Source organism: Dunckerocampus dactyliophorus, chromosome 16 (assembly GCF_027744805.1).
Source record: "Dunckerocampus dactyliophorus isolate RoL2022-P2 chromosome 16, RoL_Ddac_1.1, whole genome shotgun sequence".
Lineage (NCBI taxonomy): Eukaryota > Metazoa > Chordata > Actinopteri > Syngnathiformes > Syngnathidae > Dunckerocampus > Dunckerocampus dactyliophorus.
In genome coordinates, this window is record NC_072834.1 from 20,439,480 (window position 1) to 20,460,357 (window position 20,878).

Sequence of the window (20,878 nt, forward strand, 5' to 3'; positions counted from 1 at the left end):
TTTATTTTGTTTCTCATACTCTGACTTCAAAAATGATACTTTTGTATTTCAACTTCATGCTACTGAAAGTGAGTTATTCTCTTCATAATATTTGCATTATTTTCATAAAATCATTTTTTTTACAGCTTTGTTTTCATAATATTTAAAAAAAAAAAAATTTTTTCTTTGATATTTCAACTCTGTTACCAAATTGATATTTTTCCTCCTCATATTATGAGTTTATTCTCGTAATTTTTTTCTTTTCATATTTTGATTTTATTTTGCTAAAATTACAGCTGTTTTCGTGTGTTTTTTTTGTGTTGGTTTTTTTGCAACTCTTTCTTGCAAATTATCTTCCCATAATGTCATGACTTTATTCCTGTATTATTTTGACTTTATTCCCATGATATAACTCTTTCTCCAACCTAATATTCCAAAAATAACAACTTTATTTTATTTTGCTTCTCATATTACGACTTTCAAAAATGACATATTTCAACTTCTGCATTTTTTTTCCCTCATAATATTTGCGTTATTCTCGTAAAATTAAAAATTGTTCTTCTTACAGCTCTGTTTTTGTAAATATTTTGGCATTCTTCCTGTAAAATTAACTGATTTTAAAATAACTGATTGCTTTTATTTTTGCTGCTGTCGTGTGTGCGTGTGCTTTAGTTTTCTTGTTAAAATATATTCTTTAAATATATATATTCTTCCTCGATGGACAACTCCTGTACGACTGAGAGCCTACACAGACGCATTCTTTAAATAAGTTAAATAAAATAAAAATAAAACAAAACAAAAAACAGCCGCACAATGTAGACACCCCTGCTATAAGGTGTTTAGCCCAATCATCAGGAAATTTGTCACACACCTTTAGGAGACCGACAAGCACACGTGTGCACAATTTGAGCGATTGTTTAAAAATACATGGCCACCATCAAGCAAATGGTCTTATTTACTTAGCAAATTGATTCGTCTAAAGATGATGAAGTGTTGAGAATGTGTGTATTATTTGTATGCCAGCATGTCTTCCAAAGTATTTTCAACACAACCCATAGGGGGCGCCACAAACATCATTTACAGTCATGTGAAAAAACCCCCACAAGGAAATGGTAACTCACATTTCCCTCATGTGACCCACATGACATCTTTTTCATTGCTTGTCAGTTAATGAAATTGTAATTGATCACCTTCCCCACAAGATTAGTGCTCTCATCCAGTGCAAGATGTCTGGTGGGATACACTGTGGCTGTCATCTATATCATCATTATTATGGTTGTCGTTGGGGGCTAGTCATTCAGAATAGTATCTTTGGAAGGTTGTCAGGGTCCCACATGTGGGTTCTGTTAGCATGCTGGGAACTTGAGCGTGTGTGAACGTGTACTGCACGTCCCCTAACGTGCACTCTGCGTGACCCGGCAAGGAAGGGCCATGTGACAAACAGAAAGGACCCGCATTGGTCAGCTGCTCCCCCACCCTCCATACCTCCGTCTTATCAGACAAAGCAGACGAAGGGTGGCATTGTGTGTGTGTGTGTGTGTGTGTGTGTCAGAGAAACTGCTGCTAACATGTAGTGGTTGCATAACACTGGTGCTTGTGCAGGAGTGTCCAAAGTGTGACACTGGGGCCATTTGTCGCCCCCATTCTAAAAATATAATCTAACAAGAAAACAAAAAAAACAACAGCAAAAATGTAAACCCCCCCAGAAAAAGTTATAATGTAATGAGAATAAAGTCAAAATATTGTGGAAATAAAGTCAGAATTACGAGAAGAAATTTACAAGAAGAAAGTTGGCCCCTCCGGCACCCCCAGTCTTTCGGAACCCACCCCTGACTTAACCCGCCGCCCGGCGGGGGGCCGTGGGTGCTCAACTCGGCGGAATAAAGTAGGGATGTTCCGATCGGTCGGCACTGATCAAAATTGGCCGATTTTCCATGAAAAAGCATGTGATCGCCATATGCTGATAAATGCCTTTCAACGCTGATCACCTGTGGCGCGAATTATTGCAGTTACCATTTTTTGAAATTTAGGTTGGGGGAAAATTGAAAGTATGTGAATGAGGTGAAAATATAAGAATAAAGTGAAAATATTATGAGAATAATGTTATATCAGGAGAAGAGCATTAATGAACATTATTTAAGAAGAAATATTAAATATTTGAAAAAAAATAACAGCCCTCGCTGGAAAAAGCGTCACCATTAGTGTCACCGTGTTATGTGACATACATCCATGTGAAAAACCAGGACTCCCCACGATGTAACGCTTCGACTCCTAACGCACAAAAAGGGTGAAATTGTGTCCAAACGCGCACCCCGGCCGTGTTTCCTGTGCTATTATTTTCATGACCAGCACTCTGCACAGTGGCACTGTTATTAATCCCCAATGTTTGACCCCCATTCGTTTTTGTTCCTCTCTCTCTCCCTCAGTTTCGGCAAGCAGCTGGGGGGCCGGCGAGGCTGTGAATGCATCACGTTGGAGCCGTCAGAAATGATTGTGGTAAGCGCATCTGCTTTCCTGACAGCTCTTCCTGGAGATGCTGGTCCGGGATCAGCTTTATCAGCTTACATGTCTGATTGTATTAAAGTGGAATGAAAGGGTTGCTTACCATAAACATAAAGGCTGCAATGACATCATATTGCAATTACATTCATTTAGCGATAATTGGAGGGAGGCTGTTTTTTTGCTAAAAGTTAAACTCATTCCAGTCAAACCTCAGTTTTTCTATGATTGGGTTCTTGTCCCAAATTTTTTGTCAAAATTTGGTCTTGGGTTTTGTACAACATTGCACGTCACAGACTAGTCCATTCACGCTGTACTGTATCGTTCTGCGAAATCTAGAGCCCAAAGTAACCTACGCGGTGCTGACTCACTAACTAACTCACTCATTTTTTATCGGGTGCGAATGCTAAATAACCCACCATGGGGCCAGAGAAAGTAACGAGTGCCAGCAATTTGATAAAGAAGGTGAGAAACGCTATTGAATTCAATCTCGCCAGGATGTACAGGAAGTCTACATCAAAAATAAGCTTCATCCTTTTGTCATTTATAATTATTTTTGCATTGTTTTCTGCATGTAAAACTATAATTATTCTTTATCAAATGTCTTTTTCTTCATATTTTGGGGTGTCTGGAGTAAATTAATTGGCTTTACATTTAATACTGGAAAAATTTGAGGTACCACTGTGTGTACAGTATATACTACTCACCAAAAGTCAGGGATATGCACAACTGTTATGTCAGAGAACAGCAGGTTGATAAAGGGATAGCTCAGATTTTTAGACATCCCCGCAAGCAGTGTACAACATCAACAGTGACTTATAAACCAAAATCAAATCAAAGTTTATTTGTATGGCACCCTACAACATCCCAATGGTGCCCGAGGTGCTTCACAAGAGTAAAAACAGGAAATAGCAAATAAGAACAGGGTAAGATCGAAAAAGAACAACTAAAACAAAATAAAAATACACGCACAGAATCACAACTAAAATACATACAATCATCATGTGTCAAAAGCCAGTCTGAATAAATGAATTTTTAAATGAGATTTAAAAACTGATAATGCTGTAATAGATCTTAGCGCAGGTGGAAGGGAGTTCTAAAGTGTGGGGGCAAATGCGCGATCCCCCCAAATTTTTGTATTTCATCCTCCGGACTTCTAATGTTGTGTGTTGAGAACAGCGCAGGGCCCTGGAGTGGTGACGGACAGTTAAAAGCTCAGCCAAGTATTAATGGCCTTGAACGCAAATAAAAGGACTTCAAAATTGATTCTAGACTGTACCGGGAGCCAATGGAGAGAACGGAGAACTGGAGTGATATGGGAGTATTTTGGAGCATTAGTAAGGAGGCGAGCAGCTGCGTTTTGTACCAACTGGAGCCTGTGGAGGAGGGACTGATTTAGTCCAGTGTAGAGGGCATTACTATAATCAAGCCTCGAGCTGATGAAAGCATGAATCGCTTTTTCAAGATCTGTTCTTGATAAAAGGGCTTTTACCTTTGCCAAGAACCTCAGGGGGTCAACTTGCTCTGACCACAGAACTAATTTGCTTATCGAACTTTCGACTGTTGTCAAAAAACACACCAAGGTTTTTAACGGTAGGAGCAAAAAGAGGGGTGGGAGTGTTAAAATTGGGTTCACTGTGCGGTGAATCGGGGGTAAAAACAATGTACTCCGTTTTTCCTTCATCTAAATGAAGGAAATTCTCAGGCAGCCATTGTTTGATGTCACGTAGGCAGCTATGGAGGGGATCTAGTGCGTTCTTGTCACTGAGCATTACTGGTAGGTAGAGCTGTACATCATCGCCATAAAAATGAAAATGGATATTGTGTCTGGAGATGATTGGTCCTAATGGTTGCATGTATAGTGAAAATAAGGTAGGCACAAGGATGGAGCCCTGGGGCACACCACAGTTTGGCTTATTTGCTGGGTCATTTAAGTAAAGAGTTTGGGGGGAAAAAGGGGGGGAAAAGGAAAGAAAAAAGAAAGGAAAAGAAAAAAAAGAAACAAAAGAAGAAAAAAAAGAGAAAAAAAGTAAAGCGTTTGGCCTCTCAAAACAATATGCGTTCAAAAGAGTAATACATTTGCGTCATAAAAATCACAAATCGCTCGGAGTTACATTTGTCTCCCGCTGTATCCCTGCGCACTGTCGCCTCTCCGTTTGTGTGTATGTGAGGAAGACGCTCGCATCTTCTCCCACTGTGGAACGCACAGGCAAACAAGACAGTTCCGCTCCGTCGCGGAAAAAGATGCAAGCGTCATCGCATACTCAAGAAAGGAGAGGCGCTAGTGTGCAGAGATATGGCAAGAGACAAATTTGTGAGGCGATTTGTGAGGTCTGATTTTTTTCAAGGACGCATTTCTAGGATGTAAATGTATTAATCTTTTGAATGCATATTGTTTTGAGAAGCTAAACTCTTCACTTAAATGACCCAGGAACTAAGCGGAAATACGTTCCTTGTCACGGAAATCCGGACAGAACTGGACACATGGGACCAAGTTTGGAGGGTAACTGTCACTGTTGATGTAGTACGCTGTTGATGGGGATGTAAAAAAATCCCAACTATCCCTTTAACGCACAACTTGCTGTTCTCAAACATAACAGTTGTGCATATCCCTGACTTTTTGTGAGGCAAAGTTCCCTCTAAGCTGTGCGCGTGCGCAATTGCGCACTCCTCTTGAGCTCTCTGCAAAACAATCCAACCTGAACTGTAAATGAAATAAAATTAATAAATTAATTCTGTAGTATTTTGCAATGCAACAGAGTGAGTGCCAGAAAACAACAACAAGCAGAACATATAACACAATGATGAGCACTGTCCAGCCAATGATAAGATCCTGTTTGCACGCATTTACGACCACAGCCCATCAATTTATTAACAGTGCGTTACATGGTACATGCCGCTGTTTATGGCAGGTTAGCATAAAACATGCTGCAAAGCCGAAGTAGCAAGCCAGTTTTCTGAGTGAAAAGTGTGGACTGAATGCGTGTGCATGTTTTACTGCCGTGCTTTTATTTTGATGGCCGGACGTACCGCATTCAGGAAGTGTTACACCGAAAGGTCGGTTGTGAGTTTATTTTATTTTATTTTAATATAGACACAAGTAAACATAACAACAAACATGGCATCAATTTCAGGTACATTTTCAGGATGAAATAGTGCCACAACTGGCTGCTTTAAAACAGAAAGTGAAAGTCAAATAAGGAAATTAAAGTATACATATTTAACTATAAACGGTAAACAAGATACTAAATTGAAAATAAAATAATAAACTAGGGGTTTTCTACAAGATTCAGATGGTTAATTGTATGAGACCATAGCTTATTTTGTCTGAGATAGATATATATATATATATATATATATATATAAAGAAAGCTACATTGTGAAATCCTCCCTGCCGTCTGTTTGAAACCACTCAAACACTAAGTATAACAGAATCGAAGTTCTCAGTTCTCAGGTTTTGAACATACTCAGGTTTTGCGATACTACAGTGTGCACGTCTGATGCCGCTCACAGAGGTCCAAGGAATGCTCAGGTCGTTTTTGTGTATGCTTATATACTTGAAAAATTGGAGGGAACATTGCACAGGGGTACCTCAAAAACTTTTTCCAGTATTAAAGGTAAATCTCATTAATTTACTTTACACGTCACTGTTGAAAAATCCAAACTATCCCTTTAAGTATTGAACATGTTAGACGTGTGCATTCAGAATTAGAGAAACTCCAATTAAAAAGTTTATAAAGTAGTACATTTTAGGTTCTTCCTGAAATGTATCTGAAATATCCCTAACTTCTTGTGAGTCGTATAGAACAAGTTCATTTTTTAAGCGTTAATAATGATTTGGAGTGCAAGTCCAAGGTTCCACTGAGGGCCACATAGTGAAAAGTTCAACTTTGCAAGTTTATTCTTGTACATTTTTTTCTCATTGCAATATGACTTGTTTGTCTTAACATTTTGACTTTATTTTTGGAATAATAATAATGTCAATAAAAAATTTTTTTAAAAGAGACGCACTTTGGTCGGCGCTGATGTAACATAAGCTGTTTGTTAGCTGGCTAGCTAGCTAGTTACTTAGTGTAAAAAAACAAACAAAAACATTGCCTTTTGGTAGGTCTTTTTTCGGAGGGATTGTATTTTCTCGTTTCGATCTTTTGAGCCGCTGTGGCTGCTGGGCCCCCTGCTGCCCCGCCACAATGGTACGTTCCATCTGAATCTGCAGAAGTCGCAGTTTCATTGCTGAAAGGGTGAATGTTTGAGTGTTGTCTGAGACAAACGCGCAATTGCAGCGAGTAGAAGAGAAAGTCCACGCGCAAAAGTGCCCAATCAGCTAATGAGCGCCATGGGAGCGCCATGGGGGGCAGTGCAGTCATGTCAGCACAGGGGTGACGTTCACAGACATTGCGTGCGTGTGCACATGTGTGTGTGTCGCTAATGTCATATCTTTACATCATCGCCTTGAGCTTGACTTATTTGTGTGCATATCAAGTTGAGTGCATGAGGAAACAGGAAGTGTGGTCACATTGCGGCCTTGACGGCTGCTACCAGTGCTGCTGGTCATGTGATGCATTGATTCCATGCATGTCAGAGCGAGGCAGTGAGAAAGAAAGCCTGTCATAAGGTCACATTTAACATCCGTCCCTTCCCCCGCCGCCGCCGCCACAACCTCCCCTCCCCCTGACCGACCCACACAAGTGTATTATCTCCAGACCGTCTGTTTGTCTCATGAGCCTCGTTAAAATCAGAGGAGTTGGCCTTTTTTTTTTTTTTGCACCCCCAACACTGGAACCCTTTTAGTGCTGTCCTTTCTAGCCAGGCTCCCATTGAAGTACCATGGTACTACCATTGTAGTACAGTCGTTGCTCACCACTTCACTCGGCTTCACTTTATTACTGTTTTCCAAAAATATACGGTATGAATGAATAAATCATGCTGTTTTGTGGTTGACTACGCCTTATTGGTAGTCAGTAATATGCACCTTTAAGCATATGTTGAGTATTTTTTGTGTAAATGAAGCATTTTCAAGCATAAAAATGATTACATGAAGTAAAATACAAATTACGGCATTCAGAAGACATTCTGTACTCAGTCAGTCAGAGACAAATGGCTGGATATGTGCATATTTAACGTAGTATCAGCATTATCATCATCATCAAGTTGCAGTATTTTCACAGGTTAATGCAGGGGTGTCCAAAGTGCGGCCCGGGGGCCATTTGGGACCCGTGGCTGCACATTGTAAAAATAGAATTTAACAAGAAAACTAAAAATAAAATGGAGTTTAAAAAAAGTAGTTTTACAAGAATAAAGCCAAAATATTAAGAGAAAAAAAGCTGTAATCTAACAAGAAAAAGTCTGAATTTTACGAGAATACTACTAACATTATAATGTTATGAGGAAAAATGTCATTCTAGTAGAATAAAGTTGAAATATTCAAGAATTCTTTTTTTGGAGTCATGATATGAGAAAACAAACCAACAATGAATTAAGTTGTAATTTTTGGAAAATTGAGTTGTGGAAAAAGTTCTAAAATTACAAGAATAAAGTCAAAATATTAAAAGAAAACAGTTGTAATATAACGGGAAAAAGTTTTTTTTGAGGATAATGTAATATTATGAAGAAAAATACCATCATTTTATCAACACAGAGTTACTAACTCATACTAACTGTACTAACTCATTCCATCCCAGCCAAAAAGTGAACCCCTTCAGTACCGGCCATTTTAGACGATTTTTTTCAAGGCACACAGAATATTGTGTTCTATGGCTATGTAAACATGGAACCTACCAAAAGAAAGATTAGACTGCCGTCCTTCATCAGAAAAAAAATCAGTTTGTTTCTACCTTTTTCTTTAGTTACCAGCAGTAGAACATACAGTAGGTAAGTTTCAGGAAAATATCAGCTCCTGACTAGAAAAGAGAGAAGAACAGCTTTTTGTGAAAAGGTACATTTCAAGCATAACTTTCATTTTTCACGAGTTTTTTTGCTTTTGTGACAGCTCAAATATCTAAACAACACAAAAAAGGGTTGTTTTACATCAAAATAACAATTTATTTACAAATATAACACCATGAACCATTTACAATTTTCACACTTGAAACTAAACTGTGTGCGTGCATGTGTGGGGCGTGCGTTACAATTTCCCTCCAACACGTAACCTTCTGCACGCTACACTCCTCCATACTCTTCCACTTCGTCCTTGCTGTGGAGTGTGTTAAAACATGCGAGTTCTTATTAAAGTCGGAATATTAGGAGAAACAAAACAATGAAGTTGAAATCTTTGCAAAATTAGGTTGCGGAAAAAAGTTATAATGTTATATAATGTTATTGGAATAAACTTTACATTGTGAGAAGAAAAGTTAGATGAAGAAAGCTGAAATAGTTGGACAATTAAAAACAAATACAGCTGTAATTTCATGTGAATAAAGTGAAAATATTAAGACAAAAAATGTGTATTAAAATGAGGCGCCATAAAAAAAAACTCTTGACATTATGAGGAAAAATAATGTTACATTAGTAGCATAAAGTTGAAATATTAAAGACAAAGGACGTTTTTTAAAGTCATAATATTATGACTAACCAAACAACGAATAAAGTTGACATTTTTGGAAAATTAGGTTGTGGAAAAAGTTATAATGTTAAGTCAGAATGTCATGGGAATGAAATCATAATTACAAGAAGAAAATTTACAAGTAGTTGAAATAGTTGCAAAATTAAAACCAAAAACAGCAGAAATGGGGGAAAAAAAGAAAGAAAGAAAAAAGTTGTATTGTAATGACAAAAAAATTGTATAAGTATAAAAGTATAAACATCTAGTATGAGGAAAAATAATGCAATTTTAGTAAGATACAGTATTGTTTAGATATTAAAGAAAAATGTTTTTTTAAGTCATAATATGAGAAGAAAATGTCTGAAGATGATTTAATAACAAATTTGAAATATTTGGAAAAAAAAAACAACATCAAAAATGGGGGGGAAAAAAGCTAATAATGAAGTTGATACTAATAATAGGCTTTTTCACCTATATGACAAAGCTGAGATGCAGTTTTTTCTTGAAATATATATAACTTCTTAGCATATCTACATGTGTTGCTTTACTAAAAATAGGAGCAAAGTTGCATCCTTTCATTTTTCAAGAGATTGATTTCAGAGATTAGCTCTCTGAAAACGAGCCCCAAACAACAGGGAACTTACCATAAAATAAGTTGCTTCTAAGAAGCAGATCTGTCAACACTGGTATTATGTCTTGCTTATGTCTTATATGTTTCATTTTGTCTTATACGTATCTACTATATTGGATTATACACATGTAAAGGTGACTATAGGGATATTACCTTATGTCTATATGGCTTAATAATGTTAAAAAGCATATTTAGAAGGTTGTAAACAGGTGTTCTACTGTATGTAGGCCTGTCACGATAATCGATAAATTGTTAAATCAAACGCTAAATAAAAAACAGGTCGAAAATTATGACGCCCTTGATAAATTGACATGTGCATGTATGCGTGTGTTTCATGTGACAAGAGGGTTCACTCTGCATCTGTCTGTGCCCTCATCTTATTCAGCCTCTTTGTGGAGGCGGGGCTACTAGTGAGTGGATACAGGGGGTTAACTGTTAGTTTCGTGAGGTAGCATACGCTAGCATGAATGAAGGCACAGAAGCGATGTTTTCTGAGGCAAATGCCACATCTGAAAGCCCCAGTGTGGGAATGTTTCGGTTGGAAACAGAATGAACAAGGTGAGCGCATGAACACCGATGACCCACACGGACAGTTTTCTCAACTAGGAAAAAAAAACTACAGATGAGGTGCCCCGGGCAGTGGAGCCTTTGTCCTGACAGTCAACGCTTACTGAGGGGTTTGGGTCAGCAAATATAAACAACACAGTGCAAAAAGGTGCACGTTCACACACAGTGTCGCTCCCTACATTGCAAAAGAAATGCAACCATTTAATACGGTTGTATGGCATCAATTTTAAACAACATACGTACAGGCAACTTCTGTGTCAAGCTAATGTGTCTCACACAGGTACAGTATACTTGAGTACCGTCTGGTGGTTCATATGTGAATCACACCTCTCATGACAATTAAAAAATTGTCTCAAAAAATGGTGTCGATAACCTTGATTATCGACGATAATTTGTAGTACACAACCAAAAATTGTTATTGTGACAGGCCTAGTTCTATGCCTAATGTGTCTTATTTTCTCAAAAATGTCTACTATATTGGGTAATTGGAGTGTAAAGGTGACTATAGGGATGTCAAGCATTTAAAAAAATGTTCAATCCAAAATTATATACAGTATGCAGTCAAAAGTTTGGACACACTTTTGTATTCAGTAGCATGAGATATTGTCCCCTAACTTTTGACTGCAACTGTACCTGTTCCTAAAAAGTCCAGCATAGGTCGCCGAAAACAACATTGAGGAATAACTGAAGGGTTGTAATGATGCAACCTCATGAAGTGTACTTAGGCTTCCTCCCAGGCTGTGCTGTGGGGACACAATACGACTGTTGTCAGTCAGCACGATGCCACACGGCAACAAAACAACACATTCCTGCTGCAACAACAGCCTGACACAAACAGGCCTGGGAATGCATCGTGTAGACCTAGTCTCTTTCTTTTTTTTTGCTTCTTGCTCTTGTGCCTCGTGAGGGTGTTTGTGTAGTTTCCTGGAGGAAGCGACGGCGTCAGCGTGTGCTCGAGCATGTGAGCCACTTTGAGACTTTGCAACGTGTTGAGCAGATGAAACTCTCGATGGCGGTCTTCAACTCAGGGGCTGAAGGCCAGCATCTTTACTGTGGCGGCATGTAAATGCAGGATTTCCTGAAATTGGGATTGAGTTTTCTTCCTCTCTGGTGGTATTTCCCGCACACTGTTATCCCGTCCTGCAGTCCGGATGAGTGTGCTCCGTTGGAATCGTCTTTCTACTCTCTGGAAGAACTGGATATTCAACCAGGAGCCCGCCGACCAGCAGGGCCGGATCTCTGAAGCTCTCAGACCTGAAGCAGAGACACAGGAAAAGGAAGAGCAGAACCCTAACAACCAAAGCGCGGAGGATAAGAACCCAAAAGGCAATGCTTCAAGTTGGAGTTCTGCTCCTGAGATCCAAAAGTCCCTACTCCTCCGTCGAAGTCGCTCACAGGGCTGTCAGGATGAGGCCGGTGCACGTGGGTCTGTCAGACGGTGCTGTTCTGAGGACACTGCCCGCTGTGTGTTGCAGGTGGACAACAGCGGAGAAGGGGACGACGGCTTCCTGCACAGAGAGGGTTCCCAGCGGCGCTCGCGCCGCCGCTTCAGGAGGATCAACCCTAAGGGGGAGCGGGAACTCATCACAGACGGACAGGAACCGGCCGGGTACAAGGTAGGACAGACGCTCATGCGCCCCGCCGCGACGTGATCATTATTCACGTGAAACCACATGTTTGTAACCCGGCGGGTCACTCATTGTTTTAGTCAGCTTCTGCAAGACATGCTCACATCTAGGGCTGCAACTCACCATTATTTTTTTAGCCGATTCAGCTCAAGCTTTCTTTTTCTATTTATCGATTGATGGGTTAGACCCTACACCAGAGGTGTCCACACTTCTTCCAGCGAGGGCCACGTAGTGAAAACTGAAAGGATGCAACTTTGCCACTTTGATATTTTGTAAAGATATGCTAAGAAGTTATACTGTATATATTTCAAGAAAAAAATGCATCTCAGCTTTGTCATATAGGTGAAAAAGGCTATTATTAATATCAACTTCACTCTTTGCTCTCTTTTTTTCCCCCAATTTTTATAATATTTCAACTTAATTTTTGTAAATTCTCAAATGTTGTAATAATTTTTTCTAAATTTTCTTCTAATATTAATATTTTGACTTTATTCCCATAATATTCAAACTTTTCCCCCCACCTAATTTTCCAAAAATGGCAGTTTCAGTTTTGTTTGTTTCTCATAATATTACGACTTTCAAAATATGATATTTTTTTCTTTAATATTTAATCTCTATGCTATTAAAATTACATAATTTTTCGGCATTTTACATATTCATTCTTGTAAAAGTGCACCTTTTTTCCAGTTAGAATATGGCTTTTTTTCTCTGACTATTTTGTCTTCATTTTCATAAAATGACAGCTTTTTTCATTTATGCAGTTTGTTTTTTATAATTCCCAACTGTTTCAACTTTATTCTTGTAAATTTTGTTCTTGTAACTATGACTTTACTTCCATAATATTATTATATTATATATTATATTATATTATTATATTTATTCTGGTAACATTCTAACTTTTTCCTCAAACTAATTTTCCACAAATTACAACGTATTTGTTGTTTTGTGTCTTTTTTAAAAATAATTTAATAACTTTTTTTTTTAATCACACCTTTCTTTACTAGTTCAAGAAAGTTATGCTACTAAAAAGTAAATTTTTGTCATTATTACGATGTTGTTCTCATCAAATTAACTTTTTGCGTTAAGGTCACTTGCAACAGAGGCAGCTACCCACCGGTTCCAGCAGACAGCGCTGTGGTTGACATGTGTTATGCACCGTCGGCCCTCGCTGCATCGAGATTCGAATTTGTCGGCTTCACTCTTTCATGGCTTTGCAAAACATATTGCTGTTTCATGGTTGAATACGGCCTATTTGTCAAAATAAATGAAATAAAATATCGTGTCAAAGTGTCCGTGGGCAAGATACTGAACGCCCAGTTGCTCCTGATGCTGCGTCATCAGTAGTTAAACACTGCTAGCACTGTGCTAGCAGTGTTTGAGTGCCTTGGAGGTGGAAAAGCGCTATACAAGTGAACGGCCATTTACCATGCCTATTGAAGAAAATATGTATTTTTGGCCTATCCATCCATCCATCTTCTACCGCTTATTCGAGGCCGGGTCGCGGGGGCAAGCACCCGAAGTGGGGAAGCCCAAACTTTCCTCTCCCCGGCCCCTTGTCCAGCTCCACCTGGCGGATCCTGTGGCGTTTCCAGGCCAGTTGAGAGACATAGTCTCTCCAACGTGTCCTGAGTCTTCCCCGAGGCTTCCTACTGGTTGGAGGTGCCCTGAACACCTGAGGCGCCTGGGAGGCATCCTGACCAGTTGCCCAAGCCACCTCATCTGGCATCTAAGGGTTGCGATGATATGTACTGTTCAACACTGGTCACTAGGGTGTCAGAAATGTTACATTAGCCACCACAAGAACTCTATTACTATGTTCGGTAATAGGAGTGTAAATGTGACTATAGGGGTGTTATTTCATGCCTAGAGGCTCTAATAATGTTAAAACACGTATTTATAAGGCCGTAAACAGGTATTCTTTGCTCTAACTACCAAAATATTCAGTTTATATATAAGGAATCTTTTTTTATGACTTGAAATTGACTTGTCACCGTTGGGTTCGGAACCGATTTACTGCGATAAACAAGGGATTACTGTAATGCGCGTTATTGTTGCTATCTACGGGACTGGAAAGGAACTGCAGCGCAAGTCATACTGACTTAATTAAGATTGTCCAGCGTTGGTGGAGGGCAGCATCTCATTAGGTGGTGCAGGTGTGTTTGTGTTTAGTTAGTCTGAAGGCAAAAAAAAATCCAAAGTTTTCTTGTAGAGAAATTGCACAAATGTGTCCTTTTCGAAGCGCAAGTGCGTGTGTCCCCCTCTCTCTGATAGGATCAATGTGACAGTTAGGGGCTTTTCTAATCGATCCTTGCCACACACACGTGCACGTACTCTGCGGGGATTTCCACAGGGGATTACCCAAAAGTGTCCCTCGCCACCTCACCGCTGCAGTATCAGGATCATCAGTATCAGGATGATTCTTCCACCACCTCCACTTTACCCCACACTCTTCCTCACTGCTGTTATGCAAAGTCCATGCAATGTCATGTACACACACTCAAAAACACATTCACAAACAGGCGGGATGTGTCGCAAACAGGACATCTTGCGTTGGCAGTGAGTCATGAGGCCCGTGACCACACATAGAAAGAAAAAGCATACATCATTGTTGTAAAAACATGAGTGAAACATGTTTGTCTCTCTCCTCCGTGTGTGTGTGCGTGTGTTATTGATTATGTCAACAGCCAGTTAGGACCTTTCTACTTTCTAGTCCAGTACAGTAGAAACCCTAAAGTCCAGCACAAGTCCTTCCAAGTTTTTAGAAAGGTTTTTCCCGTCCAACAATAACTCAGCATCATAAAGGAGTACATGCTGTTAAGTTTTGTTCTTTGGTGGACCCCAGATGCAGAAACGGGAGGTAGTGAGATGCAACAAAAATACATTTTTTAGTCATAAGGTGAAACACAAAGCGATGAGACAAAAGAGCACACCATGGAGAAATCCAAAACAATAGGAACTCCCAAAGCGTGGCAGACGTTTTCAGTGTCCAACAGAGAAGTACTCAACTGCAAGAAAAAAAAAACAGTAAAATGAGACGGATAAGAAGAACAGACCAAAAATGGGTAGTCACAAATGAGTAGTCACAAAGTCATCAATTACAGGTGTGCCCGTTAGGAGTAAAGGAAATAGTAATCATCTATTCCAGGGTCAAACCGTGGCCACCATAAAACCTGCGTTAACTGTGGGTGTGATGTTTCCAAGCACAGCATTTTTAACATTCTTAACTGTTATGCAAGTGTAAAAAGAAGTCAACAGTTGAACAAAACAAGCATTTCAACCTTAAGAAAACCAAAATAATCTCTCACACAAGTGTTAAAAGAAGTTTCTGTCACTTGAAGGAAACCATCATTTCCTCGCAGGAAAACAGAAATAATCTGTTCCTGGGTCAAACTGTAGCCCTCATAAACACTTTTAATAGCTGTGATATTGACAAGTAATATTCGTAACTGACACAAGTGTAAAAATAACTTAAGCACTGCTGTCAGTTGAACCAAACAATGATTTCTCCATTAGGAAAATATAAATAGTCTGTTCCAGAGTCAAACCGTGGTCATCATAAAACCTTTGAACTGTATGAGTGATATTTGTAAGTAAGGTTTTTAATAGGGGTGTAACGATTTGTTTCAATAACGATTCGTGGTTACCCGCTATGATTCAAGGACGATATTGGTTCATTTAAAATGATACGATCCGAAACGATTCAATAACTTTAAATCGATTCAGTAACTTTGTAGCCAAAAATTCAACCAGTGACTGTGAAATAAATACCTGGATAGTGGACAGTGCAGGTGAAGTTTCCTAGATTCACGTTGTTTTTTTGTAAGGGAATCATGTATAAATGGTTCATGGTTCATGGTTTTAATTCATCTTGAACATGCATACAAGTCAAACAGTTGCACATCACACAATACAGTTCACAGTTTTGCATGTCCAAAAAGGAGTAGGAAGAAGCAAAGCTTATTTAATCCTACCCCTCATCAGCTTCACATCAATTGCAATACATTCACTCACCTCTTTTTCTTCCAGGTATGCTTTGTAAGGCTACATGACAATATAGTGCGATCATAACAAGGTTTTCACTTACTACAAGGAAGCTACAGGCATAATGATAACTGATAGAATGATTGAAGAAGTGTTTGATTGATAATGAATGAGTACAGACCATGTACTCACCACAATGAAGAGTTAATAGTCAGTATAGTAATGGTTAGATGTTGTATTGTATGTACACAGTGGTTCAGGTCTCTTCTTCTTTGTATTTTGTGAACATCAACTGCTTGTACTTTTTATTAAAATCGCTCATTGTTGTGCATTGTTTGAGTTCCTTACTCAATCCGTTCCACAACTTGATTCCACATACAGAAATGCTGAAAGTTTTCAGTGTTGTCCGTGCATATAGGTGTTTTAGGTTAAATTTTCCTCTCAGATCATATTTCTCCTCTCTTGTTGATAAGAATTGTTTTACATTTTTCGGTAGAAGGTTATTGTTTGCTTTATGCATAATTTTAGCCGTCTGAAGGTTTACTAGATCCGCAAACTTTAATAATTGTGATTTTATAAATAAGGAATTTGTGTGTTCTCTGTAGGCAGCATTATGGATGATCCTGACTGACCTTTTTTGTAGCACAGTTAGTGGCTGAAGTGCACTTTTATAGTTATTGCCCCATAACTCGGCACAATAAGTTAGATATGGTAATATCAGTGAACAGTAGAGCGTATGTAGTGCTTTTTGATCAAGGACAAATTTAGCTTTATTCAGTATTGAGGTGTTTCTTGCCACTTTATGTTTTACATTTTTAATGTGAGATTTCCAGTTCATCTTCTCATCTATTATAACCCCGAGAAATTTATTTTCGTTCGCCCTGTCAATGTCTACCCCATCAATTTGTATTTGCTGGTACGTTTCTTTTTTACACTTACCAAATAGCATTACTTTAGTTTTACTGAGGTTCAGTGATAGTCTGTTTTTATCAAACCATCTTTTTAGTAGAGTTAGTTCATCTGTGATGTGTTGTACTAGCTCTGGTGTGCTGTCTCCAGAACATAATGCGATTGTATCGTCTGCAAATAATACTAGCTTTAGGTCTCTTGGGACTTTACAGATGTCGTTTATATATAGATTGAATAGTTTTGGTCCTAGAATTGACCCCTGGGGAACGCCGCATGATATGTTTAACTCCTCGGACGTATGTTCTCCTAGCTTCACATATTGCCTCCTGTCAGCTAAGTAGCTTTTAACCCAGTTCAAGACTAACCCTCTAATTCCATACCTTTCTAGTTTAGTGATTAGAATATCATGATTAATTGTGTCAAAGGCTTTTGTTAAATCCATAAATACTGCAGCCGTGCACTTTCTATGATCTATAGCATTGGTGATTTCCTGTGTAAGTTCTATCAGTGCCATGGAAGTTGAAATGTTGCTTCTGTATCCGTATTGACTCTCCGTGAGTAACTCATTTTTTTTTTATAAAATTGTCCAACCTGTTATTAAATAGTTTTTCAATGATTTTGGAAAATTGTGGCAGTAAGGACACTGGTCGGTAATTTGTGAATTGATGTTTGTTTCCATTTTTATAGATTGGAACTACTTTAGCTATTTTCATTTTATTTGGGAATTTACCTGTCTGGAATGATAGGTTGCTAAGGTACGTTAGCGGTTGTACAATCTCATTTATAACCCTTTTTATCGTTTCCATTTCTATTCCGTTGCAATCGGTTGATGTTTTCGCTTTGAATTTGTTGACAATATCTATGATTTCCTTTTGTGTGACGTTAGTGAGGAACATGGAATTGGGATTATTGTCTATGATCTCATTTCTTTCTTCTACTGGTGGGTAATTTGGGATCTTTGTTTCCAAATCCGGTCCAATATTTACAAAGTAATTGTTGAACTTTTCAACTACCTGATTCATATTATCATATTTATCATTTCCTTCTATAAAATAAAGAGGGTAGTCTTTCTTTGCACCGTTCCGTATAATACTGTTTAGAATGCCCCATGTTGCTCTAGTGTTGTTTTTATTCTTGATTAATAATTGACTATAATATTCTTTCCTGCACACTCTCAGGATGTTTGTTAACTTATTTTTGTATGTTTTATATATGTTTCCTGCTTCTTTAGTTTTTAGAATGATAAATCTCCTATATAGTGTATTTTTCTTCTTACAGGCATTTATTAGTCCCTTGGTCATCCATGGCTGATTTCTCTTCCTTTGCTTATTAAATACTTCTCTCAGTGGACAATGTCTGTTATAGCACTTCATGTAAACATTAAGAAAGTTTTTGTACGCCTCGTTCACATCATTCTCACTATATACGCACTCCCATCTTTGTTTTTCCAAATCTTTCCTAAAAGCACTAATACTTTCCTCTGTATGTGATCTTCTGACTGTCCTGATATGGTCCTTCTTTCTCTTTTTATAGTTTTCATTATAAATGGTAAACACCGGAAGATGGTCAGTAATATCATTAATTAACAGTCCACTTGTCGTGTTGTCGTCGAAATCATTGGTAAATATGTTGTCAATTAATGTTGCGCTGTGATCTGTAATTCTGCTTGGCCTGGTGATTTTTGGATAAAGACTTAAACTGTTCATTGTATCTAGAAAGTTATCTATTCTGTTTTGGTTATTTGAATTTAGAAGGTCAATATTGAAATCTCCACATAAAAAGATTATTTTTTGGCTAGTGTCTGTGAATGTTGCTTTGATCCAATCCTCAAATATTTCAATGCTAGACTTAGGTGTTCTGTATATACAACTTATTAGTACATTTTTACTTTTCTCTTTACTGATTTCAATAGTTATGCATTCTAGAATGTTGTCAATAGCAATTGATATGTTCTTTACCACTTTATAATTCAGATTTGTATCCACATACACAGCCACTCCTCCTCCACTTTTGTTGTTCCTATTGACATAGTTCATGTCATAACCTTCCAGCTCAAAGTCCACGCCTTTGTAGTCATTAATCCAAGTTTCTGAGATAGCGATTATTTTAAAGGGTTCCTTAAATAGACTCAAGTATTGTTTGATGTTATTATAATTTGCATACATACTTCTACTATTAATGTGAATGATTGACAACTTATTGCCTATATTAAAGTTGTCGTTGTATTGTTCATCTGTATAGTAGCAGCAGTCATTTCTGATATGAGAAAAGAAGTTTGTGTCTGGGTCTATGTCCTCCTCCAATATTGTTTGTATGTGTTATGAAGTGTAGTAGTTTAATGTCTACATATGTTAACCAGCTACCATCGTCATGAAGTCAATCATGAGCTATTATCAATAAGACAATTTGTATTATATTAGTTTCTCCAGATCCTTCAGACTCCTGACCATTAGTACTTTTGCTTGTTCTGGTGTTCCATTTAACTTTATGTAAATTTTGCAGTTGGAGGTCCAAGTTGCTTGTATTTTTCTTTCTTTCCGTAGATATCTAGCTCTCTTTGCTATTTCCGCATTATTTTTGGTCAGGTGTTCATTAAGGTAAACATTTGTTCCTTTAAGCATCTTACCTTGCCGCAATAATTTGTTTTTACATTTTCTGTTGAAAAACCTCATGATGACGGTTGCTGGTTTACTTTTGTCTTTCTGTGGGAGAGGATGACAGGCTTCTATATTATCTATGTGTATATTAATTCCTTTATCTTGCAAAAACTCTACCACTTGCTGTTCGACAAAGTCCAAATCTTGGTTCCCACCAACTGTCCCGTCCCCCCTTGGCAATACTGCTGCAGCAAATGACCGAGGTCGTGTTGGTAACCCGGTGACAATCACATCATTCATTCGTGTGTATTGTTCCAGCTCAGATAATCTACTTTCCAGGTTTGCAATTAAGACATCTTTCTCCTCATTTTGTCTCTTCAACACTTTGATCTCTTGCATCATGTTAATTAATGTGTCTTGCTTACTTGTGACTTCTTCCATGCGATGACTCATAAATTCCACAGACTTCCGTAGTTCTTCGTTTGACCTTTTTAGTTCCTCCATGTCCCTTTTGGTAGCCATGTTTCTCGGTCTTTGTCAGTTGCAGTCTCGTCTGGCGATTGCAGCTGTGTTCTCGGTGGTGAGGGATGGAACCCAGCAGCAAACGGCAGGTCGCAGCAGTGAAGGCAGAGGCCTGTAGGCCCTGCGGTGGCCTTTGCAGCTAACGTTAGCTTCACTAGCCTTCGCTAGCAACGTCCGTGATGGCAGTTGTCAAGACTTAGTGATGAAGGCAGAAGTCAAGTGGCAATTGTTGGGTCTTGGTGATGAGGGCCGTAGGCTCTGTGATGACTGTACCAGCGGGAGACGTCGATGTCAGCACAGGAACAGGACGGCAGGAAGCGAGTTGCTAGTCTGGAGCTAATGCGGCTAGCAGGGCGCATTAGCAGGAACTGTGGACGATAGACACAGCGGCCAGTACCATTCGTAGTTTTTTGAACTACCGACTTGGTCTCGAATGTTGCCACCAGATAATGGCACAAAACAAGACTTACTCGCACGGGCTCCTACCGGAGCCCGCTTTAGGTGATCGACGGACTGGCCGGAATAAAGCGGAAACTTACCGACACAGGCCCAAACCTGGGCCTGCTGAGGTGGATTTGGCTCTGGTAAGTGTACCTTTCTCCTGTTGCAATTCTGGCGTGCGAACGGCGTGTGTTCCCTTCTTGCTTGATGTTCTGCTAGGTTAACCTTTTACCTGGTAGATATCTGTGAAGGGCACCCGAGCGCGGTCATTTCTCCAAGCAAATGATTAATAATGCTGACATACTTAAGAGTGAATTATCAATGAGTACAAACATTTAAAAAAAAAATGCAGTACAAAGTCAGGATGAACAGAGGGTGGTATAGCTTGCCATTTACTTTAAATAGTGCAATGCAAACCTGCACTTTACACCCAAAGGTGAGGACTCTATGCAAATACCCCAGCAAATGAATGTGGTATGGTATCTTCAATTAAGTGTTGAAACCTTCTCACCTGATCAGAGCAGCCATTTGAAAGAACACTGCAGCAACTACGTCTGTGTAGGCTTTCAGTCGTACAGGAGTT

General features: G+C 38.8%; 1 protein-coding gene across 8 annotated transcripts in view; it reads left to right on the forward strand.

Annotated features, from left to right (window-relative positions):
- The window catches only part of rapgef6 (Rap guanine nucleotide exchange factor (GEF) 6), a 130,794-nt gene that overhangs the window by 35,541 nt on the left and 74,375 nt on the right, over window positions 1-20,878 (forward strand). For 6 of the 8 annotated variants that reach the window (XM_054754989.1, XM_054754991.1, XM_054754992.1 and 3 more), the window contains 2 exons: window positions 2,406-2,475; window positions 11,693-11,833. In XM_054754989.1, coding sequence (XP_054610964.1) covers window positions 2,406-2,475; window positions 11,693-11,833 — 211 coding nt within the window. The remainder of the gene's footprint in view (window positions 1-2,405; window positions 2,476-11,692; window positions 11,834-20,878) is intronic. The other 2 variants (XM_054754994.1, XM_054754998.1) reach the window with 1 other exon arrangement.